Genomic DNA, 16273 nt, shown 5'->3' with positions numbered 1-16273 from the left:
TGACCATCAGTCCCTATATATCAGAATGATCACCACCAGTCCCTATATATCAGGGGATTACCACCTGTCCCTATAGATCAGAATGATGATCACCAGTCCTCATATATCAGGAGGTTGACCATCAGTCTCTATATATCAGGGGATTACCACCAGTCTCTATTTATCACTGTGATGACCACCAGTCTCTATAAATCAGTGTGATGACCACCAGTCCCTATATATCAGAATGATGACCACCAGTCTCTATAAATCAGGGGGTGACTATATCATATTAGATTGGTGACTATCACCCCTCTATGACGTAGATGTCTATGGTTGGTCAGCCCCTGTGTGTGCAGATGAAACCTCTCAGTGACCTGACTCTGTGCCATGTGACCGGTTGCCATGGGTTACTGTACACTGGCTGAGTGAACAAGTGATTGACATAAGACAATGGCAGCATTGTGCGCATGGTGCTGGGCACAGATTGGGTGAATGTACCCCGCACCCTGTGTACCCCCTGTGTGTATCCAGCCGGCTGCCTGTCATTGTGGTGAGTGTAAGACAACACGGGGCGGAACTACGTGGCTTGAATTGGAAGCAGAAGAAGCCGTGTCCCCGGTCCGTGCAGAGGCGGCCAGTAGCGCTCCATGTGTAGGAAGCTCCGCACCGCTCCCGGCGCCTCCTCCCCCCCAGCATCCCCCCAGCATCACAACATGGCCCGGGCTGCATGACTTTACCATGAGGCTATTCCCTGGCAAATGGCTGAGGATACAGATGTGGAAGAACACTCTGCTCATCTTACTTTTCTGGCTGTGCTGCGGGATCTTTGTCACTACTTTCCTGTTTGTTCACCGGACTGTGTTCTCTGATGGCTGCACCGATCAGGAGAGTAGAGGGCTCCTGGCAGGGCTGGTATGTACATCGGCCTGGATGGCTGTGTGTGTCATTGCTGCTTTGTATTGTGTACAGCACTGGTTGTGTAGTCGGGGTGCACAGATTGTGGTGTGATTGTGGCTCCAGCACAGATCTCAGCAGTCTGTATTATATATTGGACTTGTTGAAGATCTGGCATCATGTTCTGTAATATTACTATACGATATGTATTGCTCCAGATTGTATAAATCATCTTGTAATACTCAGTCCTTGTGTAGGAGTCCTGATCTGGTCATTGTGTGTAATCTGAGTACAACATACACTGCTACACAACATCACAACAACTTTATAGTCATATAGATTGTACAACATCAGCCCATGTACTTGTGTAATGTCTGCCATCCATATACATCATGTGGATTATTCCTCTGTACATTGCTCCATACATTATATTATGATACATGGATCATATGTAGAAGAATATCATCCTGATCTGGTTACTACAACATAGCATTACTTTATATTGGACTGTGACTGATACACACAATGTCACAACACCACAATCTACAACTTTATAGTCATATAGATTGTATAACATCAACCCATGTACTTGTAGAATATCTGACATCATGTTTTACAATGTGGATTATTACTTATATATATATTATTACTTATATGTATATAATATATTGTACAGAACTGGTGATTATTTTATGTCTATGTGCTGAGACTGATCTACACATCATACGTGACAATATGAAACATATAATATAAAACATCAGCTCATGTACATGTAGAAAATCTGTCATCCCCTTTATCGTCTGGATTATTAGTTTGTACATTTCTACAAATGTGGATTAATTAGATTGGTCATTGTGTATACCCTATACAGCATTATTTTATGTCCATGTACTGAGTCTGCACATCAGAAAAGATCTAAACTAGGCATCTTAATCTAAAGTTGATTGTAGAAAATATACTGGTATTCTTGTAGAATATCTGGCATTGTGTTTAAAGGATATCAAACCTGAAACATGTAGCATAGTGCAGTTTACCAATCCTTAGATGCGGTTGCATTTGTTTTTTCTTTTCTGCAAACTTTATATTTTATTACTGTAATGTTCAGGCTGTATTGTATAAATCATCATCATTTGATACACGGTGCCTTAGAAGAGTGACATTGTACATGGCTAATGTACTCTACTAGTCATTGTACAGAACCTGACTGCTGACAAAAAATGACAAACTAAAGTTTTTAATAAATTTTAAAGAATCATGTGTAATGAGTAAAATAAGCTCTGTACATGGGAACAGAACAGATTCTTACTAACATGGAAATGAGATTGATGTGAGTGGGCACTGATGCTTTGGAATGTTGAGTATTTGCAGAAAATCCGTGAACAAATATTTTATTATATGTTCTTCCTTTTCAAGAGAACAATAAACAATGTTCCTGTTTATGTATACAACATTTTTAAAGTGAAAATATTGGTAAATATCATTAAAGTGAAATTATTATGGTGGCTTCTATGCATATTCTAGGTAAGTGACTCGGGAAGTATTAAATGAAGGTCAATAATGGAAGATTCATCTTAAAGTGAACCTGTGTTGTATGCAATGCAAAGCAAGCAGCAGGATCACTTTAATACCGATCCCCTCAATATACTATATACCGATCCCCTCAATATATATACTGCCCTTGCTTTTGTTCCCCTACTGATCCATTCATCTGCCAGGAGTCACACAGGCTATGGGGGCCCCTATACCACTCAAAGCTGCTACACACTCCTCCTAGCCTGCGCGTACCAGCTCCTGGCACTGAGTAGAGAAGGGGGGGGGGGGGGTAAAGAAAAGGTAAGTGTATTCTACTCGGGATGGGGAGATTAAAGAGAACCTGTTTTGTCTGATGGAATAAAGTGCAGTAGGTAAGGATGCCCACTGACGATTTTGAGATCGGCTTACCAATCTGATTATTTTTCTGTATCATAATTGATTAATTGGAAGCCCCTGAAAAACATATATAATATTCGATCATTTGTACACATCACAACATATGTACTTTATATTGAGACGTACCAATCAAATTACCATTACATTTCGGACAACTGCATCACTTGGAAACACTGAACTTTGTATAAATATATGATAAGTATGAGGGCTGCTTACAATGATCACTGTAAAAAAATGTGTCGGCCCAATGATACTACCCAACACATCAAGAGGTTACTTTAGACATGTGCTAGGGGTTTTCTATACACTAAGATATATAAGTTATATTCTTGTTGAAGATATATATGTGTATTTATGACTCTGCTGGATGTACTCGTATCTCTCAGTATTCCCATACCACCAGATGACTGATCTTACATGAATCCCTCATCTTCCATCTATGCCTGCACTGTGAGATTTGTATAACACAAGGAATCTGCTGGAAGCTCTAAATCGGCTTTAATGGATTGTGAATATTTTATAATAGTAAAAACCTATTCATCATTGGTAATATGCCCAGGGTATGCTATGAATATTATTTTGTCAATAACATCCCTAAAGAGCTCTTTGGTAAAAAATAAAATGCATAAGAAAGGTCACAAAAGACATGCCTAGGATTGCCCTAATTATCTGAGATTGTGTTTGTCAAAATGTGTCAAGCATCCTGTGCTCAGGAAACTAAGGTTGCAACAATAATGGAAATTGTGTGAAGTTTACTAGGAACTCATTCAGGCATGGATGAGGCAATACATACATAAATGGTTCTAAAAATGTCCATCATAGTAAAATCGGAATGAGTGAACATGCCTTGTGTAAACATGTCAGAGGGTTTCTTAGTGGCAGAGGATAGTCACATCCTGACAACGCTAGATGGTGCTGAACAGATTTGGTTCTATTAAGGTTTTTATGGCATCTTATTTATATCTTAGAGATCTTATTTATATCTGCATGTTGTACATTTGTATCACAGAGCATTACATACACATCTGTCAGAAAACACTCATTTATAAACATGCAAATCTGCTGTTAATAACTAGGAAAAGATGACAAAGAAACCTATTACATGTGATATTGGTTGTGCGGATCTATATATATAAGCAGTCTATAGAGGCAGCAAGAACATTGCGTTGTAACAAATCCCTTGTCTCTTCCTATCTTCTGCAGGATATCTCCATCCTCTTGACTACATTTGTAGCATATCCATAGTCTTTTGGCATCATTCATTCAATATCTCTGCAGTGTCTAACAATCATCCTATTTACCACTACGTATTCTGAAAATTATATATAATTATTTATTAACAATACCTATACAAGAGTGCTCCTGATTTATTAAAGCTCTTAAAGGCTGGAGAGGATATATTTTCATCGGTGAAGCTGGGTGATCCACCAAACCTGGATTGTATTTCTTAAAAGATATTTGCTATTTGTTAGCAAATGTTTTCAATTCTGGACCTGATCCATTCCAGGTTTTCTGGATTGCTCAGCTTCACTGATGAAAGTGCATCCTCTCCTGCCTTGAATGGCTTTATTAAATCATAGCCCAAAAAAAAATTCTGGGTTGAGCACTGAATACATAAAATACAGAAAAAAACATACCGAAAATAACTCAGTTTTAAAGATTGGGGGCCTTATAAAGTCGAGGCCTTGTAAGTTGGCAACAACTGCCTAGAGCAGTGGTTGCCAACCTTTTCGGACTGGCAGACCACTAAATTTAGCGACTGTGGACCACGCATACGTGGGAAAACCGTGTGTCACTCAAAGGGGAAGAAACTTCTCCTTTAGTGACATCATGATACCAGAACCCAATCACTCTCCCATCGCAGATCTGAGCCTGAGATTGGAGATGTGAAGGTTCTGTCCAGAGACACAACCCCCCCCCACTTCCCTAAGCCTGGGATCTGTAGGGGGGACATGGACCGCAGCTCTGGCTGGTGCGTCCCCCCCAGCAGGGTCCTTCTCCTGACCCCGCTCAGGGGTGCATTGGTCAGAGCTGCGGCCCACCAGAACTTTCATGTGGACCACCAGTGGTCGTTGCTGAACGCTGACCTAGAGGATGAAAATAAATATATTTAGAACTTTGTGATCATCATCAAACACATAATGCGGTATATTATGCAGAATGAAGTGACAAGGGACCCTTCACAGATCTGCACCTTTTATTCCAACACACCACTACAATCTCATGGTTTTCATGTGTGTGTAGTGCTGCTCTAGGCTCAGGTGTCATTTATTGCAAATTACCAAAACACAAAGATGTGAATTCATCCTACATTTTGTAAGCTTTTGCGCATGGTCATGATATATATTATACATTTATTATTGTTATATATTTTACATTATATATCCAAGCATTTTAGCAAAAGACACACATTTTATCAACTAAAAGTTTTTTTAATGTTGTAAAAACGTGAACACGAATAATAATATTTTAGCTTATGTTGTTTATTTTTTACTTTTATAACATGTGTAAAATAGTTTTTTCAGTGCTAAAAAGTTATGTTTTCTCCTTGATGTTGTTTACCTAGGAAAAAGGTCTCCTGAACAAAAAATAGGAAAAACAAACAAAAAAAAAAAAGTCTCTTTTATTTCTGATGAAACCACGTCTCCCTCCTTGTTCACCAATTTTAATAGCTTGCCTCTAGCTCTGTAGTCATTCTCTGCAGTGTCTAGGTGACTCATGGCAGAACTCCATTAAACCTTTTGTCTTCAAAGCATTATAAACATTTTCTGAAACTCTCCTCCATTTATTTATTAACAAAAGCTGCAACACTTCACATTCTATTTTCACCAACATATATTTGTATTTCTCTGTGTTTAGCTTTAATGAAATATGTGAGAGTTGCCATGCAATGTCAAGCTTTGAACATATTTAGCAAACAAACTAACTTTCTATAAATCAGCTCTTTTAGGTTTTAAAATTTCATACATCTACAGAATTATCTGTTTCTGAAATGTATATTAATGCAGACTATACAAATACAGACTTCTCATAATAATATTACAAATGCTGAATGGTGAATTTGTGTGCCACCAATGTTTTCTGTTTGCACCGTACTATATGTATGATGTCTTGCTGATTTATAGTGCGTGTATTTTTAGTATTGTAATTAGCACTGAGCACTGAATTCAACCATACCAATGTACTAGGACTTGTAACATAAGTTGCTGTACTAGGAGAGTGATAGGAATCATTTGATCGCTGTGGCATCATGGCAGTGCCAACCAGGAGGGGCAGATGGCGTGATTGTTCATATTACTACAACAATGTGTAGGTAAAAGCCCACTTCCTCTAAACCAGCCTTTCTCCTCTGGGGTTCCTCCAGAGATCACTGGGGATTCCTTGTGAAATGAGCATTAAATGCCTTTCAGATAAGTAACCCACAAGAACAAGCAATCTGTAAACGAGCGTATCCTTCCCGCTTCTAGCATCCCATTGGGTATAGTGATTATTGGCAGGGGTTTCCTGAGACCTGGAAAATAGTTCTGAGGTTCCTCCATTTAAAACATGTGACTGTTCTAAAGTCTGTTCTGATGGACAGATGGAAAACCCTTAGGAAATAATCTGCTAGAGCTACATTGTCATATTCTCAGTGAGTCATACTAAATAGTTATGAGTTGATCAGGAACATTATCTACATACCTATATGTCTAACCTTGGAATAGATGGTATCTGCATGCCCAACGGCCCAATGCAATAAAATGCCCCCTCTCCACCAAATTTTTTTTTGGGGCTGAATTGGTTCAAAAAAGAACAGCAGTCCAAAATGATAAAACTGCTTAAAGTTACACATGTGTTCTCTATTACTTACTTATTACTATTATTGTGTGACAAATTTGTCACATTGATTTGGAGGGCTATAGGTAATTATATTATTTATTTTACATTTTTGCTATTCATCGCAATAAATAATACAATTTTTGCATCTTTAAAGGCCTTACTTCAGCTACACTTGTACTAAATAGCGAGTGAATGGTAAGAAATTAATTTATCATGTACATGAACTATGTAAATATCTATCATGAAACAAAGCGCAGAAACACCTATAAAGCGATGTACCGAGCAGAGTTTGGAGTGACTTCTGTGCCTGGAGCTTTCATTGAAAGTGTCAGGAAACAAAGTCAGCTTTATGTTTCATGGTGCTCAGCATGTTGCCTTACCTTCTACATTTTAAAGCTCATGTGAGTGACACATTGTTATTGCCTGGAGCGTTGTTTACCTTTTGTTGATGGTTTATAGTGTGTGATTTTGGGGTTTTCAGGTTATTAATGCAAAACAACCCTTCAAAACCAGCAGCTCATAAACTCTGAACAATTCTACCTGATTTCTGTTTAGCCTCCAGCAGTAACATTTATTGGAGTCATTTTTCCAATTTCATTGTCATAGGGGCCCAGAGATTGTCCTATTCCCATTCATACCTGTACCTTATTTTAATTGTGATATCACAACAAAATTCAACACGTAGGTGCAGCTTATCACTTGAACATTTTCAGCTTCTTCCTCATAGACATACATGCCACTTAAAGGTTAACACGGTGCCTGTTTCTCATTAACAAAACCTGAAAACAATAAATGTGGGCAGTGACTGTGACAAATTTGGTATAGATTTATATCTGACAAATATCAGAAGTGTTTGTCTATGAGACATGCTGTCATCTACACAGAAGGTATTACATGGCTAGAATTACCATAGTAACACAGCGCAGAAAAATTGGACAATCATTTCATATTGTTTAAATATATAAATACTGAATTGTTTTTAAAATGGAGTTGCCTTTGAATTTTATATTCTGTGCACATGCAACTTTACTTGTTTTGTTATAAAGGTTATGTTTTAGGTGAAAATTAATAAATTTAATAAAATATTACCTAGCAAATAAACTCATACCTAGCAAATAATCATTTCCGACTAACTATAAATCCAAACCTGTAAAATAACAAACACTGTTCATGTTTTATCAGTTACCCTCCACATTTTTACCCTTTTCCTTTTAAAAGGAATATATAATATTTTTTTTACATGGCCTTTCTTTCATTATATTGGATGGTGGGTAGGGCTGTTTGCTTCTTTTCCTACACTTTTTCTGGAGGTTGAACTAAGTCGTCACCCTTCATGTCGAAGTCGAGTCACAAATCATTGACACCAAGTCCCAAGTAAAGTCTCAAGTCACCAAGAATTCTTCAAAGTCAAGTCCCAAGTCAAGTCACTTAATTTATCCCAATTTTTCCCCATATAGAAACAGAGCTCTGATCCTGTTCTTGAGCACAGGATCGCATTCTAAGTCCATGGATTTCTCATTTGCCCCCCCCCCCACCTTCAGCCCTTCAGCTGTCAGTGGAGAAAACTTAGCATGCAAGAAAGGCGGGGAGGAAGGAAGTTGGTGTTACAGAAAACTCACTTATTTCCTCCCCACCTTTCTTGCTTTCTAAGTTTTCTCCTCTGACAGCTGAAGGGGGGGGGGGAGGAGGCCTCACTACCTTCCTTCCCATCCCCTTCTTTACTCCTTTAGCTGTCTACAGAGACAGCAAGTCATGAGTGGAGTTGCAAGTTGCTGGGGAAAACCCCCAAGTCGAGTTGCAAGACGTTAATTAGGCGACTTAAGTCAGAAGTCCAAGTCGCATGACTCGAGTTCCAACGTTTTCTGTAACTCCATTTAGATAAGTAGCCCAAGCTGACATTTATACACACAGTTAAGTAAATCATAGGAGTGACTTTTCTCTTACTGGATGGCTACATCCAGAGTTTTAATCGAACAAAGCCAAAAAAGCAACTATTTTTACTGTGCTGTGTCCTTTTATCTCTGGAAATCCTCTGTCATTTATTAAAATATTTAATTATTTAAAAAAAAGTATTAAAGCCTAAAATCTTAAAAAAAACTTAAACATAAACAATGTTGACCCCCAATCCATTATTGTTTTTATTAAAAACACAACATAACCCAAAACTGAACAAGGAAAATTCTGATAGCACTTTCTGAGTGACAGCACACTATGCATACAAGTGAGGTGGTGAACCGAGTACGTGTTTTATGGGCGAAATATTGCAGACCGCACTACAGCTCATTTACTCTCATCTCTGGATTCGACTGGTAGGCTAGTCAGCCAAAGTGAGAGAAACATTATATTCCAGTTACTAGTTTACAGGAAGTAGGTGGTGGACAATTGTAAGACCTTTGTTACCAGAAAACTAAAGATACGTGCACAGCTACAAGTAACCACAACTACAAAGTGGGTTTTTTAATTTGAAAAATTCTGCTCCGAAGGTAATGAATATTATTTTTGCCAATCATCATGATTGCTTTGAGAATTGTTCAGTTTTGCTTTTAGTATCCAATTGTGAAGAGTCTGGATAAGGTAGAGCCTCTGCAAGCATTTTATTATATTGCCTTTGCTGGAGAGATGGTTTATTTTTTTACCCTGGTGACCACTGTCATTAGAAGAGAAAGGTAAGGAAAATCCAAAAATGTTAGTATGGGTACTAGAACAGAGGCTGAAAAGAATCTTGCTATGGGAGACCTGATTCAGTGATACCTGTCACTTTAGATTCAGTATATAAAAACAAAATTGGGTTGTAAATTGTCTCCGCACTATCTACTAAAAAGTCTACCTAAACTAAATAAGAAAAGGCGAAAAACCTTTGGCATAACATACAATTTAAAGTTCTATACTATGCAGTGTTTATATTAATATGAATTTGTACCTGTGCAGTTGAACATTTAATGACACCTGGCAACTGCAAAAGTTAGAAAATATAACCCTATTCTTTTCAGTCTTTGAGGTATTGTAGACACAGGAAAAGGTATAGCCCGAAGTAATTATACCAAAGCATGTGTAATGGATATCAGCTCACCAAGGTCAATGTGTCACTGACTTCAGGTGCCAGACATTGCTTTGTACTTTAGTTTAAAATTACAGATCTGGGTAACACAAATACCACCTTGTCATTTTTTTTTTGTACAAAAGCATTTTAAAAATTACCTTTGCTTAGAAGTTTCTAACTGTAGCTACAAAAGAGTATGAAAGATTGAGAGGTAGTGACATGAACTGCAATGGTGTGCACAGACCCATAGTAACAGACAGAAAATCAGCTTTTATAAGCTTGAAAGCCTAAAAAGCTGATTTCAAATTGGTTTCAATGGATTACTGCAATCATAATGAAAGCTTTTTGAATTTTGTTCACTTAATGTGATCAGCAGCAGGAAATCTTGGAGTATCTGCAATGCTTACTACTATACTTTAATAAAAGAAAAGAAAGAAAAAAATCAACCTATTCCTCTAGCTTACCCCTTCTATATATTCACAATTTAAAAAAAACTCCTTTAACCTCTGAATCTACCATCACATGAGAATCTGTAGAGAATCTTGTGCTAGTGGTAATTCATGAAGTGAGACTCCTTTCCTTCAGATGTGTTACTACCCTTTACCATCATGTCAACAGCCCACCACTGGAGTTTTTAGCACACTGGAACGTGGAACGTGCCCTCATTACTAGGTAGATATTTGGACACCTGAGGAAGGAATTTCCCACTTCAGGGTTTTTTTTAACTAGGTTACGGTAAAGGGTCATGTGTTTGTGTGGTGGAGAGGGGTTCTCTGGATGGAATGATACTATACTATCAGGCGGACAGAAAAACCTATATAAAACATGGTCAAATGTATGATAAAAGGAAAGCAATAACTTTCCTGGTCCCTAAAGGTGGCTGAATCCTCCTCCCTGGTTCATTTTACAATGTCATTTCTAATAAATAATAGTAGCTGTTCATTGTGTATGCATTAGAAATACATCCATGAATTTGAAATACTCTGTTAAGCTAGTTATATCCAACACCTCTGTGGACTATGTTTTAGTTCTGTTTGTGTGTGGGGGGGGGGGGGGAGTTTATATTTAGTGCAATGCAATTTATTCTCATAAGCAGTGATTCAGATCTGCTGAATTTTTTTAGCATACATTTAACAAAAAAGTTGGAAACATTTTGGTCCATGTAGACAAAATAGCATCACACAGTTGCTGCATCTACTACATCCCAAAGGTGATGTAATTGATTCAGGTCTGGTGAGTGTGGAGGCCATTTGAGTACAGTGAACTGATTGACATGTTACAGAAAACACTTTGAGATAATTTGAGCTTTGTGACATGGCACGTTATCCTGCGGGAAGTAGCAATCAGAAGATGGGTACATTGTGGTTACAAAGGGATAAACATGGTCAGCAACAATACTAAGGTGGGCTGTGTCATTTCAATATTACTCATTTGAAACTAAGGGGCCCCAAGTATGACAAGAAAATATCTCCCACACCATTAGACCACCACTACCAGCCCAAACTATTGATACAAACAAGGATGTATCAATGCTTTCATGTTGATTCCAAATTCTCACCTTATCATCCAAATGTTCGAGATAGTAGACAATGACCATTGCATAATATCTGGGGAGGTAAACCACTCATTGCCAGCTATTTACTGTCTGGTGCCAATTACTTTGGCCAACAAACAGCTGATGCTTTGTTCTTTTCCTATTATATGAGTTTGAGGGTATCCTAAATACCAACTCATTGAGGGACGCTACCACTACATCTACTAAATACTCATTCTGATGCTTGGTTTGAATTTTAGCAGGCCCTCCTGTCTATGTCTACATGCCCAAATGCATTGGGTTGCTGCCATGTTATTGGCTGATAGATATTTTTGTTAACAAGCAGTTTAACAGGTGGTGGATACTATCTGCATTCCCTGCATATAAATAAACCCTGTTTGTTTTAGGTGACACTTCAATGCAGGTTTGGAGGTTGTCGTGATCTATTGTCTGGGAGCAGTAGTAGATACAATGAAGGCATATCAGTTTTCTGCTGGGGGTTGTAAGGTCCCCAAGCTATTACCAGTCCTGGAAGTTGGATGATGGTAGCATTTAGCACTTGATATGCACTTCAGCTGACACAGAGATAAAATTACCTGACAAGTTTCTTTAGGAAAGCCAAAACAAACCAAAGTTTGGGTTTTATGTTGTCCTGTTACACCTTTGCAGCCCTTAGTGCCCCAACGTGTATGTAAAGGAAATATTTTATTATATGTGTTGCCTACCTTGGTTTCTTCATTTACCTTTATTTTCCATTGTTTTTCATGAGGTCTAGCCTGTCTTCCAGAATTTCTTTAAGAGTTCACAGTTGTTGCCTGGGAGTTGCACATTTCCATTGCACACTGCAGTTAGAAATACCATTAGAAATACCAACTTACAGGGATCCTCACCACAATAGCAAACAGTGACATGAATAGGCTGAGCCTCCTGAGACTTGTCAATACCCACTGATTAAATTATACTGTGTGCCTCCTGATGATCCTCCCATATATAGAAGAAGATATATATATATGTTGATCATGTTCTTGTCACTTCCTGTGAGCTAAAAAAAAAAACAGAACAAATGTTTTTATCTTCAGGGGATATGAAATGTGTTATTTGCAGGATACGTGATTATAAAGGGGAATCAGCTTCAATTAGGAAAATGAATACACCCACCACATCTAAGGACTGGTAAGCTACAATATATGTTTTGTTTTGGGATGTAGGCATTTTATCTTTCAACTGAAAGGTCTACTTTAAGTACTTTTCCTATTAAATAGCAGAATAAACTGTCTGAGGATACTTGTACAATGGATTGATAACAACATGCTGAATGAGGTTTTAGCACACCGTACATGGATTGCAAATCTAAGTGAGAACAAAGTAGAATGGAACAAATGGTCAGAGAAGTAACAGTTTGTGATTTAATCTATGTGATGTATAGTGGCCTAGGCCACATGTAAAAAACCCCACTGAAGGATTTACTGTATAGGGTTTATATTTCTTTATAAAGCAGTGATTCTGACATTCACTGAAACATTTTATGGTAGAGAATCAATTACTGCCACACATGGACACAGAAGATTCTCCACCAGGGATTGTTTCAGTAAATGTCAGAGTTACTGCTTTATAAATACATCCCATGAGTAAATTATACATATATCTTGCATAATCATGCATACATCATTTATTATTAAATATCATAAAATTTTTGCAAGTGGTTATAAGCTTATAATAAAATGCAAAATAAAAATTCAAACCTTATTCTCTGTAATTTTTACATACCTTTGGCATATAGAATTATTTTTATTCTAAATAAATCAGGACAGATCAAACTATTTTGCCTCCAGCTTATTATCTCTGCTGAATATACAACTGTAGGGCAGATTAAATGATAAAGTATTATACATCTCTAATCAGTAAAAGTAAAAAGTAGATCTGTCCCATTTCTATATTTTTCAACCCAAACACTAACTAAAAAAACTTTCTTTGAAAAAGATCCCTCCCATAACTGACACCTCAGCACTCACATTCCTACAGGTGATTAGCTGAAGGTTATTTTGCCTGTTCAAAAGGATTTATTGTTTTTTAATGATATAATGGTATGTGAATGTGATTAGTTTTATGTCAGTTATCAGCTAAACCATTTTTCTAAATATAATTGAGTAAATATTAGTAAGTACAGATACCATTTTCTAATCATACTCAGTTTCCTGCTTTACAGTGCTGCAAAAGGTTGGGGGAGGAGGGGAGGAGAAGAGAGGTCTGTTTTTTGTACTTCATCAAACATATAACAGACAGGGCTAATACTACTTGCTTAATAATTCAGAGCCGTGTTGTCTTTGTCAAAGAGCATTCTATATTCAATGCTTATTAACAATTAGTTTTCAATACTTACAGCATGTTTAAAAGAAAATATATTTTTTTTACCTTAACATACACTTTTAGGAGTCAGTTAATATAATGAGTGTCTGATAATAAATTGTGTGAATATTCACTTTATTTTTTCATTCATATGAAAAACAACTTGCATTTCACTTTAAATACCCAGTCATGTGCACATCAAATAGGTGCATGGGAAATTGCTTTTTAGTTACTGAATGATTACAGTGCATGGGAAAACTCATACATTTTATTGAGAAAAGATTCTGAATACCTTTATTAAATCAACCAATTATCTCAATAATTACTTTTCATTTTCATAGTTTTTCTACCCTGCCTATAATCTACAAAACTCTACCTTTATTTAGCTACAATGGCTGTAAAAAGGGAAAAGCCACATAAAAATTATTTCAAAGATACTTAAAAATACACTTTCTCTTTGAGAATCTGTTAAACCAGGTTTTTAGCTGCTCTTGACTGTGAATAGCAGATACATTGTACTAAGTTCCTGTACAGATCCTTTAATCATATAACCACATGACCTGCTACATAGGAATCAAATCCTAATCCTGAATTTTCTCTAGCTTTCTGGTTAATCATACTTCAGTGAAATCAAGCTATGTACAGACCTCTGATGATGGTCGCTGGAAAGAATCTCTCATTCCCAGTGACAGATAAATGAATGAGCATTGTACATACAGCGGTGATCTGTTTTATGAAGAGGGGAAGGGGGAGGAAAAGTGAACTGCACTCAGCTGTGCTCACCTCCATAGCATTCGTTCCTGAGCATAGTGTTTATTCCTGATCAGTCATTAAATAATTAACTATGACTAATATATGGTTGTAGGTGTCTCTAAATATAATTATATTGATTCTTGCCAGCCCCTAAAAATACTTACTATAGAGAAGAAATAGGGAAGAAAAGAAGACAGTAGGGGTTTTGTGAGCAACAGTGTAGAAATCTGTATTTTTAAATATTACATTCAGTGAACTAATCATTTTAGAAGTAACAAAATTATTATAATTCCCAAATCCACTGGTACCGTGGAGTTTTCTGGGATATCTAGACATACGAATAACTGGTAGTTGGATTCAAGTAATTAGTCCATATGCAGTTATTTTTCAGAATCCTGATGCGTTTCTTCCTCAGGGTATTAGAAGAATCATGGAAAGCACTAACATAAAGACATAAAATGGCACCTAATAAAGTATAGGTGCTAATCAGTCAACATTCACAAACTAAAACATTCACAATCGCAAACCAAAATATTCAAATAGTAGATACAGTGGAATAACATATAAGCTTCACTTAATTCATGAATGATCTTGAAAGGTCAAAAGGTTTGAGAGCTTGGCTTGATCCTAATTAGAAAAATAGAGAGAGAGGCACAGAGTATTACACCCTAGTATTTACATCTTTTGGAGAAGAACTTGTTGTAGGGTCTTGTAATTCTCTGTAGCTATATATAATGCATATGTGGAAGCAGCTATCGGACCCAAAGCCCCAAGGCCGTGAGTTTAACTCAAAGTTTTGACTGTTTCTCCCTATATGCTTGAATGGAAGTTACTGTTACAATGTGTTCATTAGCTCCTTTGCCCCTAAAACAGTAAAAAGTACACTTGTGGCTCTGCATGCTTAATATTATTAAAAACAAAAATAATACAAAAAAAATTATACATTACGCATCTTTTTCAAAATTGTGTTATTTAGGTAAACTCACATTCATATTTACTGCCTCTCTACCCCTCTCCCAGCATTGGTGATGTAGCCAGTGCCTCCCAGTGGCCTCCTGCAAGCTTCATCATGACTGCCTTCAAGTTAATTCCTAGACCCAAAATATGACATCTTATAAGATCTCAGGATCTTGTTTAGTTATTTCTTTATTAGTTTCACATCTTTTAAGACACATGCACAAGATCCAGTATTAACAACATCTGTGGGCCACCTCCAATATGAAGGGAGAGGAAACTGGCTACCAGTGGTGGAAAACAAACTGATGAGCCTTTACATGCGAAGGGACAGGGGCATTAAAGCTTGAACCCCATACAACTAAAGGAAAAGTAAAATGTGAATATTTTGCTAGTTTATCAAAGGTCAGTTTATTATTGTTTTAGTTCAAATCCAAGCTGGAATGGGGATGGGAAGGGAGTCTTCTTTTGCTTTAAAGGGTATTAGGCAAATTTTTTTTCTGGGTTCAGATTACGTAATATTAGAGCCTCCGACACATTTCTAATTGCTCTATAATCATCATCCAGCCAGCACACCAATGTCAGTTAAATGTCAGTTAAAGTCCCATAACCCAAACACAGAGTTTGGAGAATTATTCCATTAAGGACATCCATGCAGACAGAGATCTCAGAATGAGTTTCTAACCCATGTTCTAAAATAATTTTTAGTTACATTTATGAACTGGAGCTCATCATCCCCAGTTCTGACACCTTACAGTGAACATACAAGCCCTTCTTGTATTATTGTGATTTTTAACTGGCTCTCAAACAGTGTATTATAACTAACTGCCTATACACATACCAGATTACAGATATCTTCCCTATCAAGGGGACAAACAGGCAAGTTCTAATTATTATATGAGACAGAATGAAGAGTTTAATAATAAGCTCTGCTGCATTAGAACAAACATGTCCCTAAATACCTTGGGACATTACATCTGGGTATGTCTAGCAATGGCTTTTTTGCTATGCATTAAATGAAT

At 37.1% G+C, this 16273-nt stretch overlaps 1 protein-coding gene across 1 annotated transcript in view; it reads left to right on the top strand.

The window, feature by feature from the left end:
• The first annotated feature begins 521 nt into the window (after nucleotides 1–521).
• Nucleotides 522–16273, top strand: part of DIPK1C (divergent protein kinase domain 1C) — a 41187-nt gene continuing 25435 nt past the window's right edge. The window contains exon 1 of the mRNA XM_072411516.1: nucleotides 522–894. Within this exon, the coding sequence (XP_072267617.1) occupies nucleotides 721–894 (174 nt within the window). The 5' untranslated portion in view covers nucleotides 522–720. The remainder of the gene's footprint in view (nucleotides 895–16273) is intronic.

The sequence above is a fragment of the Pyxicephalus adspersus genome, chromosome 5 (assembly GCF_032062135.1).
Source record: "Pyxicephalus adspersus chromosome 5, UCB_Pads_2.0, whole genome shotgun sequence".
In the NCBI taxonomy this organism is placed as follows: Eukaryota; Metazoa; Chordata; class Amphibia; order Anura; family Pyxicephalidae; genus Pyxicephalus; species Pyxicephalus adspersus.
The sequence above is the reverse complement of the archived record's forward strand: the minus strand, read 5'-3'. Positions and strand labels throughout refer to the sequence as shown.